This window comes from Danio aesculapii, chromosome 25 (genome assembly GCF_903798145.1).
Source record: "Danio aesculapii chromosome 25, fDanAes4.1, whole genome shotgun sequence".
In the NCBI taxonomy this organism is placed as follows: Eukaryota; Metazoa; Chordata; class Actinopteri; order Cypriniformes; family Danionidae; genus Danio; species Danio aesculapii.
Window position 1 is genome coordinate 21,286,813 of NC_079459.1, and position 14,291 is coordinate 21,301,103.

At 33.0% G+C, this 14,291-nt stretch overlaps 1 protein-coding gene across 1 annotated transcript in view; it reads right to left on the reverse strand.

Moving 5' to 3' along the window:
* Positions 1-76: 76 nt before the first annotated feature.
* Positions 77-14,291, reverse strand: part of far1 (fatty acyl CoA reductase 1) — a 44,300-nt gene continuing 30,085 nt past the window's right edge. The window contains 5 exon segments of the mRNA XM_056452380.1: positions 77-3,459; positions 6,341-6,468; positions 8,908-8,961; positions 8,964-8,998; positions 9,001-9,038. Coding sequence (XP_056308355.1) covers positions 3,297-3,459; positions 6,341-6,468; positions 8,908-8,961; positions 8,964-8,998; positions 9,001-9,038 — 418 coding nt within the window. The 3' untranslated portion in view covers positions 77-3,296.

Here is a 14,291-nt window from a genome sequence, read left to right on the forward strand (position 1 = left end):
TTACGTTCTAGCTCAGCATGTTTGAATAAATGATGGTTTGTTTTTACAACTTAAATTAGGAATCTTCAAGCTTAAAGTAAGTTGACATAGTTTATTCATTTCTTTTGGTTTACGAACAAAAGGCACCCATTGATTTTGAACCCTCCGTTGACATTTTTAATGTGGCAAATACACATTTTCAAGAAAACAGACATTATGGGGAATACAATTCACTCACTTCTTGATTGTTACACAATATTAAACAAAAAACATATAAATAAAGCAGACAAAACAAAGAAAAGTTTAACAAACTACACCTGTCCCATCAAAGCCTGATTTCAGCCCAATTTCATAATAATGAAGGAAATGCTAATATTATAAAATGCTTTCGGGGAAATGGAACATGAAGTGACGATGCCTAATATTCTTTAACAATATAACCATTTTTTCCTATAGTATTACCCTATTTCGGGGTAAAAAATACTCTTAATTAGACCCTGAATACGTAGAACTCGTTCAAAAATCACCATTTCGCTCAAAGCCCCACATAAAAAAATACGGATCCTGATTTACGTGCTAAAATAAAGGCAAGGATCCTTTTTTTTTTTGCGTTTTGTATTTTCTTTTTAAATCGGTCGTTAATAGAAAAGACAGAATAGCTCATCTATAATCCACAAAGTCAGTAACGATATCCGTCAACTAGCGTTTCCTGCTAATGATATTAAGCTGTGCAAAGAGTTATGAAAAAACGCAACTTGATTTGAACGGTGATCCGAAGCACAGGCATTTTACGTTTCTTCATTTCACTCGTCATAAACAATCGCTTCCTATTGATTTCAAAAATACTTGGTAGCGGACAACGTTAAACTACAGTGCTTTATCGAAAATAGAAGTACAGAAATGGTTTACAAAACATACATCCGTTTGCTCTTTCACATTACGTCAACATTCAGACACAAAAAAACACTTTATCCAGTTAAAACGGATCGCCGTCACCTTCTGATATGAATTCGATGTGATGAAGAATGCTAAAAAAAATAGTAGCGCATGAATTCTGACAGCTGATATATTTGGTTTATGTACAAATGCCTATTACCTGAACAGTAGTAATAAGTTATGGCAAGAGAAAATCATCTCGCATCATCTATGAAATGTAAGCGTAACGATTTTTTTTTAAGCGTTTACGAAGAAGCATCTATGAAAATTTGCTGGGCTCAGTTTATTAATGAGGCTCATTTTTTATAAAGACTAAACCTGTTGAACAACTCCAGGTTTGAGCTTTTCTAGAATTCCGATGGTAACTTTGATAAATTCGATGATAACGATGATGAATTTGTAATTATCCATTTTTATCGTAATTGTGACTTAATTTCGCAAGTTTGAGTTTAGGTATTACAATTTAGACTTATGATCTTTTATTCTTGTAACATTTTAAAACGATGAAGACTATTTTTCCTTGTGATTTTTATCTAAATTGTAAAAAAAGAAAAAAAATTTAATTGCGAAACTCCTAATCATAAGATTTAAAGAAGGAATCCTCAGTCAACCTTGCAATTTTGTCTTCCAAACACAAGTTTAAAAATAAAAAGTTGAAATCGTCAGTGTGATATTACATTTGAATATGTAGTCGTTACCTTTTAATTTTTTTAATTGTGTGAGAAATTTGAGAAAAACATACAAGCCTGCTTTACTAATAAGTGAAAAATGATTGAGTAAACGCGCTTGATTGCTTTGAAAAAAAAAAAACAGAAAAAAAAAAACGGCCAACCTAAAGTCAAGTGGCACAAATAAATATTAGACGTCATATTGATTATGACTAAAAAATGTTGTGAGGGTCTATTTTCTAGAGCTTTTGTCCATTTCAGAAGATGTTTCATCAGCTGAACTGTTAAAGGATTCACTTCCAGAATGAAAAATGTCCTGATAATTTAGTTATTGACCCACTTGTTATTCAAGATGCTAACTTATTTCTTTCTTCAGTCAAAAAGAAATGAAGGAAAACATGCAGGATTTTCCTCAATATGGTGGACTTCTATAGTACTTCTATAGTACAAAAAATGATTTTGAGACTTTCGAAAAGCAGCACTGTTCACTCTTAAATCAATTCTGAGCGTAGTTTGTAGCAGCAGATGACGCCGTGTGCTTTACAAACAAACATACTTGCATCCATTTCCTTACTAATACCGCTAGAACCAAAAATAATGAATAAAGTAAGGAAAGCTTTAAGCGAATTACAAAAGCGTTCATAGTCAGTTGTGTTTACAATTATCTCGTGACTTGAAAGCCAAATTTTTAGTCAACTTCCTCATGGGCATTTTAGCGTACGGTTCAAAGCTAGCCTAAAGAGTCATCTGCTGTTAAAAACTACGATTAGAATCGATTCAAGAGAGAACAGCGATGTGATTTCTTGAACGATTTTTAGTTTCACCTTTCAAAAAATAATCACCTTTATAAAAAATGTAAATAAATAAACAAAATTGTCTAGCTCTAGCTTTGGGATACAAGCTTCTGTGGTTTATAAGTGTAAATATCTAAATTTTTTAACAAAATGAGCAATCGTTTAGCTAGATAAGTTATGATCGTTTAGAGCCTTTTAAAGCTGAAACTGCAAATTCGGAAGTTCAAACCACTGAAGTCCACTTTATGTTGGAAAAATCCTACGTTTTCCCTTAAAAACCTTAATATGTTTTCATCCAAAGACAGAAATAAATTGAGTAAATAATCAGAAAATGTGAACTAATCCATCAAACGCTCTGCACTTCAATCCCTCACAGCTTCCACTTCGTTCGTTGACTACAAAACAAACTACAATCAGACGCTAAAGACATTTATTACCAGAAACGCTGATCACTTTTGTCTCAAAGAGTTTCGCGAGGTATCGGAAAGAAGTAAGGCAGAAACAGATGAATCCAACAAAGACATTTGGGAGCATTTCTGAACGTAGGCACAGATCCGAGACAAAGCCATCTCTTGTTTTTGTTTGTGTGTTTTTACTCATTGTGCTTCATGGTTTGGAACGGGACCATTGGCGCTGACAAGTATGAGCATGTACAGTATGTAAACTATAATTATCAAGTCGTCCACGACCTGTTTGCGCTCAGGAGGTGAAACGGGTTACAGTAAGTGCTCAAACGCAGAGAGAGAGAGAGCGTCTTAAACCTCAAACCCTGAAAAAAATCATGCTTTCTACTTAGCAGTGTGAGTGCACTTGCGCCCTGTCGAGGGGAGGACAGACCTCAGAGTCTGGAGTGTCGCGAAGCAGAAACGTGTGCATAGCCGTCAGGAGAGGAGGAGATGATGAGGGCGAAGAGGAGGATTCAGTATCTCATGGTGCTGGAGGCTCTGAAATAAGACAGGAACTTGAAGCACAAGCTGACCACGAAGTACCAGATGTTTCTGGCCATCTGCGAGCGGGCGATGAAAATGCGCCAGATTAAAACCACCAAGACGGTGTTGAAAGTGTAGCGAATGTTCCGCAGCCTAGGGGAAGACAAAAGAAACATAGTATGTCATAGTATATTAATAATGGATTTTCAGTAACTTTACTTGAATGGGGTTAAACATGAAGTGACATCCTGAATATGAAGGATATTTTATACATGCGACGAGTGCCATTAAGTGTCATTCGCTTAGTTATATCATTTTATATGCAAAGATGACAATGTTTGAGATGTCTTTATCATGACAACTTGACATTACTAAGACAAGATAACTTGTCATAAATCTGTCATAAATATAGTTATGAAGAGGTCAATATAATTGCGTCATGAATATTTTTGGATTCTTTTTATCAGTGAAATAAAATGAGTTAGTCATTCAAATTTCTCAGTAAAAAGTGTCAATGCGGTGTCAAACAATTTGAGAACAGCATCATTAACGTTTAATGACATTTAGTCACATTTAAATGACAAATTTCAATTGTACCACTGTAGCTGAGGTCAAGAAAATGATGAATGACACTGCTATAAAATTCATGACAATTATAATGGCCTCATGACAATCATGTTTATGACAGATTTATGACAGCTATGTTGGTAATGTCAAAGACATTTCAGAGTTTTCATAATGACAGCTCAGAATATGTCACTTTTGCATTTCAAATGGCATAACAGCCAATGACCTTGAACAGTGAACGACACTCAATTGGTCATAAGCATGAATAAAATCTCATTAGGTGCGTCCCAAATCGCACACTTATGCACTTTTCTACGCCATTTTGTAGTATAAATAGTGCATTCACACTAAAACCTCTAAAAATAACAAGTGTACTTTAATTACTCTGATGCTGCACTTAAATTGAAGTGTGGAATGTTGAACACTTCACACACTTAACGGCCGCTGCTTTATTCACATAGCGGAAGGGGCGGAGCTATCGGGCGCTCATGTTGGATTACTTTATTTATTTTGGATTGTGAAAGCAAAATTCTCCTACGAGAGTGATTATAGCGCCTCCCGATGGTGAATGGGGTTATACTCCTGGCAGGAATTATTTGGTAGTTTGGTCATTTATTTCACTAATTTGGCAACCGTCAATCATCAGGGAAACAGTTTGAATTTCAGTTTGTAAAAAACCCATTAGAGTTTCATTTGGGATGACACTACATACACATACTATGCTGTTGAGTGTGTAAGTGCATAAGTGTATAGTGTGCCATTTGGGATGCAGCTATTTATTATGTCTCATTTATTATGTCATGATTTTAAAGTTTTCATGAAAATCTTATGAACAACCCATTCAAGTGTTACACAATAACGTATACATTTGAAATTTTCCTAAATGTATATATTGTTTTAAATATTTGTTTTTCCTCTGTCTTGCTGTAATATCTACTTATATTTTATATGTTATTAATCAAAGTAATTAATTAAGCCAAAAAATTTAATAAACTGTATGAAAAAAGGATTTGTCTTGATATAATTGTAATGTTTAGCAACAGCAACAAGACTGTATGCAATATTCAAAAAAATATGCCAAATTCAGGCTATTATTAGGTATCCCACTGCAAATGATTTCATGAAAGAGCAAGGTCATTTTAAGCTAGTTGCAAATTACTGCAATATTATAAGATATAAAATCATAAATATGACAAATTAAACCGTTTTTTTTTAGATTATTTTGTGAAATATTTAGCTTTTCCCTAAATATATTGAAATATTTTTTTAAATACAGTTGAAGTCAGAATTATTAGCCCCCTCTTTGATTTTTTTTTTTGCTTTTTTAAATATTTCCCAAATTATGTTTAACAGAGCACAGAAATTTCACAGTATGTCTGATAATATTTTTTCTTCTGGAGAAAGTCTTATTCGTTTTATTACGGCTAGAATAAAAGCAGTTTTTAATTTTTTAAAATCCATTTTAAGGTCAAAATTATTAGCCCCTTTAAGCTATATATTTTTCCGATAGTCTACAGAACAAACCATCGTTATACAATAACTTGCCTAATAACGCCATCCTGCCTAGTTAACCTAATTAACCTAGTTAAGCCTTTAAATGTGACTTTAAGCTGTATAGAAGTGTCTTGAAAAATATCTAGTCAAATATTATTTACTGTCATCATGGCAAAGATAAAATAAATCAGTTATTAGAAAGGAGATATTCTGACTTCAACTGTATATATATATATATATATATATATATATATATATATATATGTATATGTATGTATGTATGTGTATATATATATATATATATAGTGTTGAAATAAATAAATAAATAAATAAAACAATGAAGTAATAAAAACAGCAGGTAAAAACATGCATCAACAAATAAATCTTTTTCAAAAATTTTAAACTAAAGTACAAAAGTTGTTACAGTAAAAATAAAACATATTTAATAACATTAGATTTGCTTAGAAAAAACACAATATTCCTAGATAATGAATATGAGATTATTAACCAATAAAAATAATTAGCTAATCAAATGTCTAATAGTCAACTTAAAATTGAACTAATATGACGCATCATTATTCAAAGGTGTTAATTGTAATGTGACCGTCCATCTTAGTTGAATGAAAAACCATATCCATCTCAAGAAATCATCTATTGACATCTATGACAAATCATCATATATAGACGAAATTATTTAGATTTAGTCATTTATATGAAGTCATAAAAGTTCAAAGGTCTTATAATAACCCCCAATAAAACAACCTATAAATCATGTCCCATATGAACATAGAAACCATTCTGCAGACGTGTATTTACAGTGAGACGTCATTCACTTTCAATAATAGTTCAATGGGTGAACATTGCAATGAGTTCAGCAGCTGCGTACAATGGCGCAGCAAAGCCCACATGATTGTGAATGAGGATAATTGTAGCCTAGATGGACAAAGTAACCTAGGGGAACTAGAATACATACTTGTTCAAGTGTTTGCGTGCCGCTGGGAGTCCTGACAGCTCTTCATTGAGAACATACTTCTTGGTGCCCATGCAGTAATTCTCCATATATTCTGCCCAGTGTAACTGCCTGACGTCAAAGTTAAATACCTGAGTGGAAACAAAAAGACATTTAATAATAATAATAATAAAAAAAACAGCAAAACAATTAGCTAATAGTTCTTGTTGTACTACACTACCTGACAGAAGTCTTGTCACTTTTCCAATATTTAGGAACAACAAATAATAGTTCTTGACTTCTAGTTGATCATTTGGTATCAGACGTGGTTTATATGAAAGGCAAAGGCCTCTAGATTACGCTTATTTTACCAAAATAAAATCTCATGTGTTTTGACCTGTGGTTTCTGGTCAGCTATAATCCCAACTCAACATTGTATACCTTGACTATTGTGGATGCACACATTTGGGATATCGATGCTGAAACGGTATATTGTGCAGACCTACTCTATGGGCAAATTTACTAGCCTTTCATTATGTTAGTGGCTATTTTTGCCCTATTGACTTCCATTTTAACCACATTTTTGGATTTCAAAGCCATGACACCATATAATCATGCATTCTTGATTGTTGTAGCTTTTCCCAGTTGGGAGGAGGTCAAATTTGTAATATTTTCTGTTGATCCAATTTGAACAATACGCAAGAGTTAAACATCTGAGGTATTTCTTATAGCAGTGTACCTTTATTAACAGCAAAAATACGGTGTAAATCTTAACTTGGAAACTTGTCCTGCTGTTTGCCTGTATGTGTGTATTCAGAGCCAGTGAGCAGTGGACATTTAAATAGTAAAAATAATCCTAAAAATATGCAAAATGCCAAAATAAAATATGATCAAGCCTTGATTTTTAATTATTTAATTAAGACAGTGAGGTCTGACTTTGCTTACACAAAAGTCTTGTCACTTAACAGAAATAATGTACAGTATAGAATGTAAGGTCATGGTGCAGTGAAAAAAAATGAATATTGTGTAGGACTTCCATGAGCTTGGAGGACTGCAGCCATCCATCTCTGCAATCACTCAAATAACTTAGTAATAAAGTCATCTGGAATGGTAAAAAAGCGTTCTTGCAGGACTCTCAGCGTTCATCAAGATTCTTTAGATTCATCTTCAATGCCTCCTCCATCTTACGCCAGACATGCTCAATAATGTTCAAGTCTAGTGACCGGCCTGGCCAGTCCTGCAGAATCTTGACCTTTGCTTTCAGGAATTTTCTGAAGTATGAGAAGGAGCGCTATCCTGCTGAAGAATTAGCCCTCTCCTGTGGTTTGTAATGTAATGGGCAGCACAAATGTCTCGATACCTCAGGCTGTTGATGTTGCCATCCACTCTGCAGATCTCTCACACGCCCTCATACTGAATGTAACCCCAAACCTTGGTTTTTTACTTCATCAAACTTGACTGACTTCTATGAGAATCTTGGGTCCATGTGGGTTCCAATAGGTCTTCTGCAGTATTTGTGATGATTGGGAAGCAGTTTAAACAGATGATCATCAGAAAAATCTACCTTCTGCCACTTTTCCACATGATCAACTAGAAGTTTTTATTTGTTGCTTTTACAACTGGGATCGACGACAAGACTTTTGTCTAATATTTTCTGTTGATCCAATTTGAACAATACGCAAGAGTTAAACATCTGAGGTGTTTCTTATAGCAGTATTACTTTATTAACAGCAAAAATACGGTTGTAAATCTTAACTTGGAAACAACTGTGTCCTGCTGTTTGCCTGTATGTGTGTTATTCAGAGCTAGTGATCAGTGGACATTTAAATAGTAAAAATAATCATAAAAATATGCAATAATTCGTGATAAAAAATGTGGCTGGGCCAGCCCTAGATTATTATTACTATTGTATGTAATTACTTAAATTATGTCTGAACAAATACCTCAGTAAAAACCATCAGAATAGAGATCTCAATTAAAACAGTTTGATAAATAATTAGTATAGAAGTCCTTTTAAAATTAAGTTAAGATTCATGGCAAATTGTATGAAAAAGTGCAATTAAAGAAACATTTAATTGTATTTTTGCATGCTTTTCTTTCCAGATTTTATCTCAACTTAAAGGGATAGTTCACCCCAAAAATGTAAATTTACTCATTTACCCCCCAAAGTAGTTACAAATCTACAAAGTTTCTATTTTCTGTTGAACACAAAGAAGATATTTTGAAGAATGTTTGAAAATGACAGCCATTCACTCCACAATAACTACTATGGAAGTCAATGGCTACAGGCTTCCAACATAATAACAGAATATCATGGTTTGTGTTCAACAGGAGAAACAAGGTTTGAAACAAGTGAGTAAATGGTGACAGAATGGGTATTATTTTTGGCTGAAACTGTCCCTTTAATACCGATATTCAAGAATAAATGCTTCATTCACAACACACAAGAGCTCAGATTTTCCAATAGCACACTGACACATTTCAGGCTGGCATGATTCAGAATCACAGATGCGAGTCACTGAACTGTGCCAGTGGGCAAGACTGAGAGTGTATTCATTCATACACAAGTCACACAACACACACACACACACCTTCTTCTCCTCGGCCCCCATCTGGTTCATGAGCATGGTGACGTTTGTCTGTGTTCCCAGACCCAGGAGTGGCTGGTGAAATACTCCAGCACATCATGGCCTTGTGCAGTCGAGTAATGGTCTTCATCATCCTACAACCGCAGACTGTTAGCATTAGCTTCAAACCGGTTGAAGAGTGCTACTGTATGTGGCTTTGCTCTTTTCTTTTTTAGTTTTAATTCCCAAACAGGCATTCGGTATAATAAGAGCAGAGGGTGACTGAGTCTATGATGACTTGTATGTGAGCTTGTATGTGATTCAAATGGGATTGCAACAAAACAACAAACACATGAAATACATAGTGAAATAAGTCCATTCAGGTTATTAGGAAGCCCATTTTTGGCTCAAAGTAAAGCGATATACTGTGATATAAAGTTTGATCTATGGAATTCTGGAATAATTGTGAAAACTGGATTATGACATTTAAATTTCCATCATATAAAGACAAATGTATGAGAAATAAAGCTGAAATGACAGGATATTAGTCTTAATGTAAGATATATAGTCATTACATAAATAAAGTTGCATCTTTTTTTACTCTGAGGTTTAAAAAAAAGGCTTCCATGAGTTTTTCATACGAACAGATCTAGTAAAGAAAATAAATAAAATGTTAAAAAAGAATTAGTAAATAAAATAACAAACAAAAAAAAGAACAAAAAAAAATACAATATTTAAACAAACCTCAAATTAAACCAACAGATACATTAAATAGTACAACAAAAACACCCCCCCCCAAAATAAAATAAATAAACAAAGCAAACCAAGAAAGCTTCAGTAAAATAATATAAGAAACCAAACCGAACAAAACAGATTCAGTAAACAATAAACAAGTGAAACAAAACCAAAACAGACCAATAAACTAACAAAAGCCAGTCAAAACACAACCAAACAAAACTATAAACAAAAAAATCTCACCCCCACCAATAAAAAAAAAAAAATCAAGAACAAAACACAAACTAGAAAAAAAACAATCTAAAATAAAGTAAAAACAAAACAGGTAATGCTTTATTTTGATGTCCAGTTGAGTATTAGTAGCCTGTCTGTTTAATATCTGTTGATACTGCTTCTTCAACAGACATTTAACTGACTATAAGAAACTTTGCAAGTGCACTTACACTAACCTTAACCCCAACCTAACAGTCTACTTATAATCTAATGAGAATCAGTTGGCATGTAGATGTAATGTAACTTAAATTCAATAATCGGACCATCAAAATAAAGTGTGACCACAAAACATTAAATAACAACAATGTAAAAACAAAACCCAGCCCAAAATAAAACAGGGCTGTAACGGATCACGGTAGATCCGTACAGATCACAACCCACGCTTCGGAACACGTGTGACCCGTGGATTAATATGTATAGTTTATAGATTATTTCCTAAATTTGTAATGATCTCAGAGTGATTGTCTCTCCCGACATTCATTTCACATGTATGAAAGCATTTAGGCTTTCCTGTAAAACATAATGATGACAGAAGAAGTTATAGGTAGGTTATTCGGGACGTGGTGGGTTTCTTAGGTTATTAAAGGTGTTTTCGGTCACTACTTGTTTAGCCCGCATTAATACATTCAGTGTAAGCTGCACGATTAATCATTAAATGATCTGGATCTCATCAACCACACAACATAAATTATAAATGATGGTGATTTGCATATGTTTATTAATTCTTCAAATCGCTGCATTCAAATCTGTGTTTGAAAACGCAAAAATCAAGAAAGAGATTCAGATTTAGTCTCGAGTTTAGTTATCAAGTTACATCAGTCAATAACTCAGAAGTACTGGGATAAACAGTTTATAGTTTAGATAACTACTGATGTTTATTAATATCACTGTCATATGCATTTAACTTGACGCACAACGATGAAAGTTGTAGGCAGCAATTACATTATTTAACCAATAGGTGGCCATCAAAAATATGCACTGAATAAGTCTTCAAAACTGATACATTCAGTAATTAAACGTAAAGATTTTATAAGTGAATCACTGAATCCTTTATTAAAATGAGACTAAAAATAAATATGGGTTGTACAAATTATAATGTTAGATTTATACATTTAGTAATTTATTAATTTAACAGGGACAATGCTCATTAATAAACAGTGAGACTGTAAATAAGCAGAGTTAGCCACGGGGGCTAATTTTCATCTGTTGCCCCCTGCCAGATTTTAAAAGGCAACCTAAAATCAAAAAACACATCATCACACATACAGAAACAGTAAAGTTACAGATGACAACAGGATAAATGTTTATTTTAGGATTTAGCGTTATTAGCAACAGTAAGAGTGAATTTTTCACAGCACTAAATATTTTACAATTTATTTTTATTCAGCTGATTACTTCTTGATTTTATTTTAATAAAATTACAGGTTCTAAGTTCTGGTTGTTAAAACCAAAAGTGTCTTGCAGTGCTGTTTTTGTAATAAATGCAAAGCAAATGACATTTTGTCTCCTCCTCTTTTTTGTCTGATCTGAAAAATGGTTCGATCCATGACTAAAAAATCATACCGTGATCCGAACCGTGAGATTTGTGATCTGTTACACCACTAAAACGGACCAAAAAGTCTACATTTTAAAGTAAAAATAAACCAAATACAAACAAAAGCATTAAAACACTCCACACATAACACAAGACAAAAAAATTCAGTGAGTAGCAAATATAAAAAAGATATTAATAAATTAGTACTTCTTCAGCCCATCCGTTCTGCAGTTCATTCCATCCAAGTTAGTAACCAGCGAACCACAAACCTTTGCAAAACAACTGTGGATTCCCATTAGGATTAGGTTAACTCTGATCACATGATTATATCATATGATCACGATGGATCTTGAGAAGGCACCTGGGCGCACTTTAGATTACTTTAGATTATAGATACTTTTTCTGTGTTGTCTTTGTGTACATCTGTAAACTCAAACTGTGCCAAATTTCATAAATTTCACTGTTGACATACTTGTTAAATGTCCAGAAGCACCCAGTTTCCCCATCAGGATCACTATTAGGTTGGATAGGCAATGAGTACATGCATTGGGTTATTAATTGAAAGAAATCAAATTCACACCATTCTCATGGTTTTAAAACAGTCAGAGCATCTTTGCACCTTAAAGCAGACAGATGTCAGAAATCTTCAATACATTTGGTGGATGTTACAATTAAAAATCTGATTTAAGGTGCAAAATCAGTCCTTTTATTACCAGATACCAAACACCTGCATATTAGAACATAACTGATAATTGCCAAATTCAGCTAGTTCTTGACTTTTGTGCATAATTTGATGGACACAAACTGCTATTTTTATTTTGCTGGATTAACCCAGGGGCTTTCAAACTTCTAATGCCAAATATGATCTTTATGGAATAAAAATATTTCTAAAAGATGAAGCAGCTGAATATTTTACATAAAAGTCTCAAAAAACAAAACATTAAACAAATTTCAATTGAATTATAAAAAAAGAGATGATATATTAAAAGCTAATATATTATTATATATTATATTATTATATATTACTATTATATTATGATATTATTAAGCCAAGTTAAATATTTACTTAATGAGTAGTCAAAATGAAATGTTTTGTTCTACAAAAAGTAACAAAAACTAAAATAAACAAAAAACCAAACAGCTTTCCCCCCCAAAACAACTTTCAAAAACAAAACAACAACAACTACTACCAAAAATTACTTGCATAAATAAATGAAATAAAATGCCAAAATAAAATACAAATCACCCCCCCCCCCCAAAAAACAAACAAAAACAACGCAGACAACAATTTTTTTTTTTGAAGGTATGAAAACCCCTGTATCAAACCAACCAATTCCTAGAGCAGAGTTTGGTACCTTTCCCAACGACTTCTGAGTGCTGTTCTCTGATCAGCTTGAAAGAAAACTTGCATTAAAAACAGTCCGCATCTGATCCGAGTGGAGCACTCCGACTTGCTTAGTGAGTACAGACTCTGTTGGCCCAAAACATCATTCCCAAATTCCACTATGATACTTATGCTACAAGAGAAGACTAGTGATGCACCGATCTTGATTTTTCTGGCCAATTTCAATGCCAAGTTCCGATAAAAAAACATTAGAGAGGCTGAATAGAAATGACAGAACAGCAGCAGCAATAACGTTATCTTTGATTAATAGATTTGTTATTATTACTTTAAGTGTTTTTCATTATTTTCATTTCATTTATTTATATTACTGCATGTTTTAACATTAGTCCTTGATTCTATCTTTTACTGCCGCCACAATTTATCTCTGTAAAGTGCCTAGAGATGCTACTTTTAAAGGCGCTACATAAAAATAAAGTTTTTATTATTCATTTTTAAAAAAAACAGCTGTGTTCATATTTCCTATATTATACAGAGATAGTCTAAAAACACATAGCAAATATTAAAAGGTAATGTATTAGAATTATCAAATCACTTTAATAACCCGAAAAAGAGTTTTCTGCTGTAATCGTACAGCCATATTTAAGGGTTTTTGTTGGTTTTGGGTTTGTTTTCTGTTGTTTTATTTTAACATAAATTAGTTTTGTTGTTGTTTTTTGTATTGGGTTATGTAAATTTGTCATTTTTATTTGTTGGACACCAGGAAGAACAACCACTACGTTGGAAGTGGCTAATGGGGATTTAAATAAAACACAATATATTGAATCTTAGTTCACTGTAGGGAATACAAGGAGTAAACAATATGGAGGAACAAAACACAGAACTCAAAAAAGCTGATACGCTTGTAAATTTAATGTCACATTTAAATACCAACTGCAACATTATTTTCATTTCATTTCATTGTTTCTAAACACACATCTCACTAATATGCATTTTGAGCCTTATTTACTTAAAACAATTTGTTTTAAATGGACCCAACAGTCAGCGTCTTAAATCCTTGGAAGTTGTTAATATTTAGAATAAAATAATTTCTAGAATTAAATATTTTTTTAAATACGGATGTATATTTACATGCATTAATGTATGTATTATATAATCTTTGCATCAAATTATAAAAAAAACGAATTACCGCTTGTGCAAGGTGTTTCTAATCTAGCATTTATAGACAGGACAGTAAATTTGACATTATTCTCTCTTCTGGCCGCCGTAATCAGTTTCACACAATTGTTTTTTTCTGAAAGTCTGGATAACACCATTGTTAAGAATTTCTTTCTTTTTTTATTTATTTCAGTAAATTGGATTGTAAAATTATATTTATTGTACACTCCCATTCACTGCGCTCTAAGTTTACCCAACTATGACGTAGGGATGTCACGATACTGGAATTCGGTACCAATCGATACTGAAGTTTTAAAAACGTCCATTTCCGCGAACATTTGAGCGCTGATTTGCCATGGTGTTCAC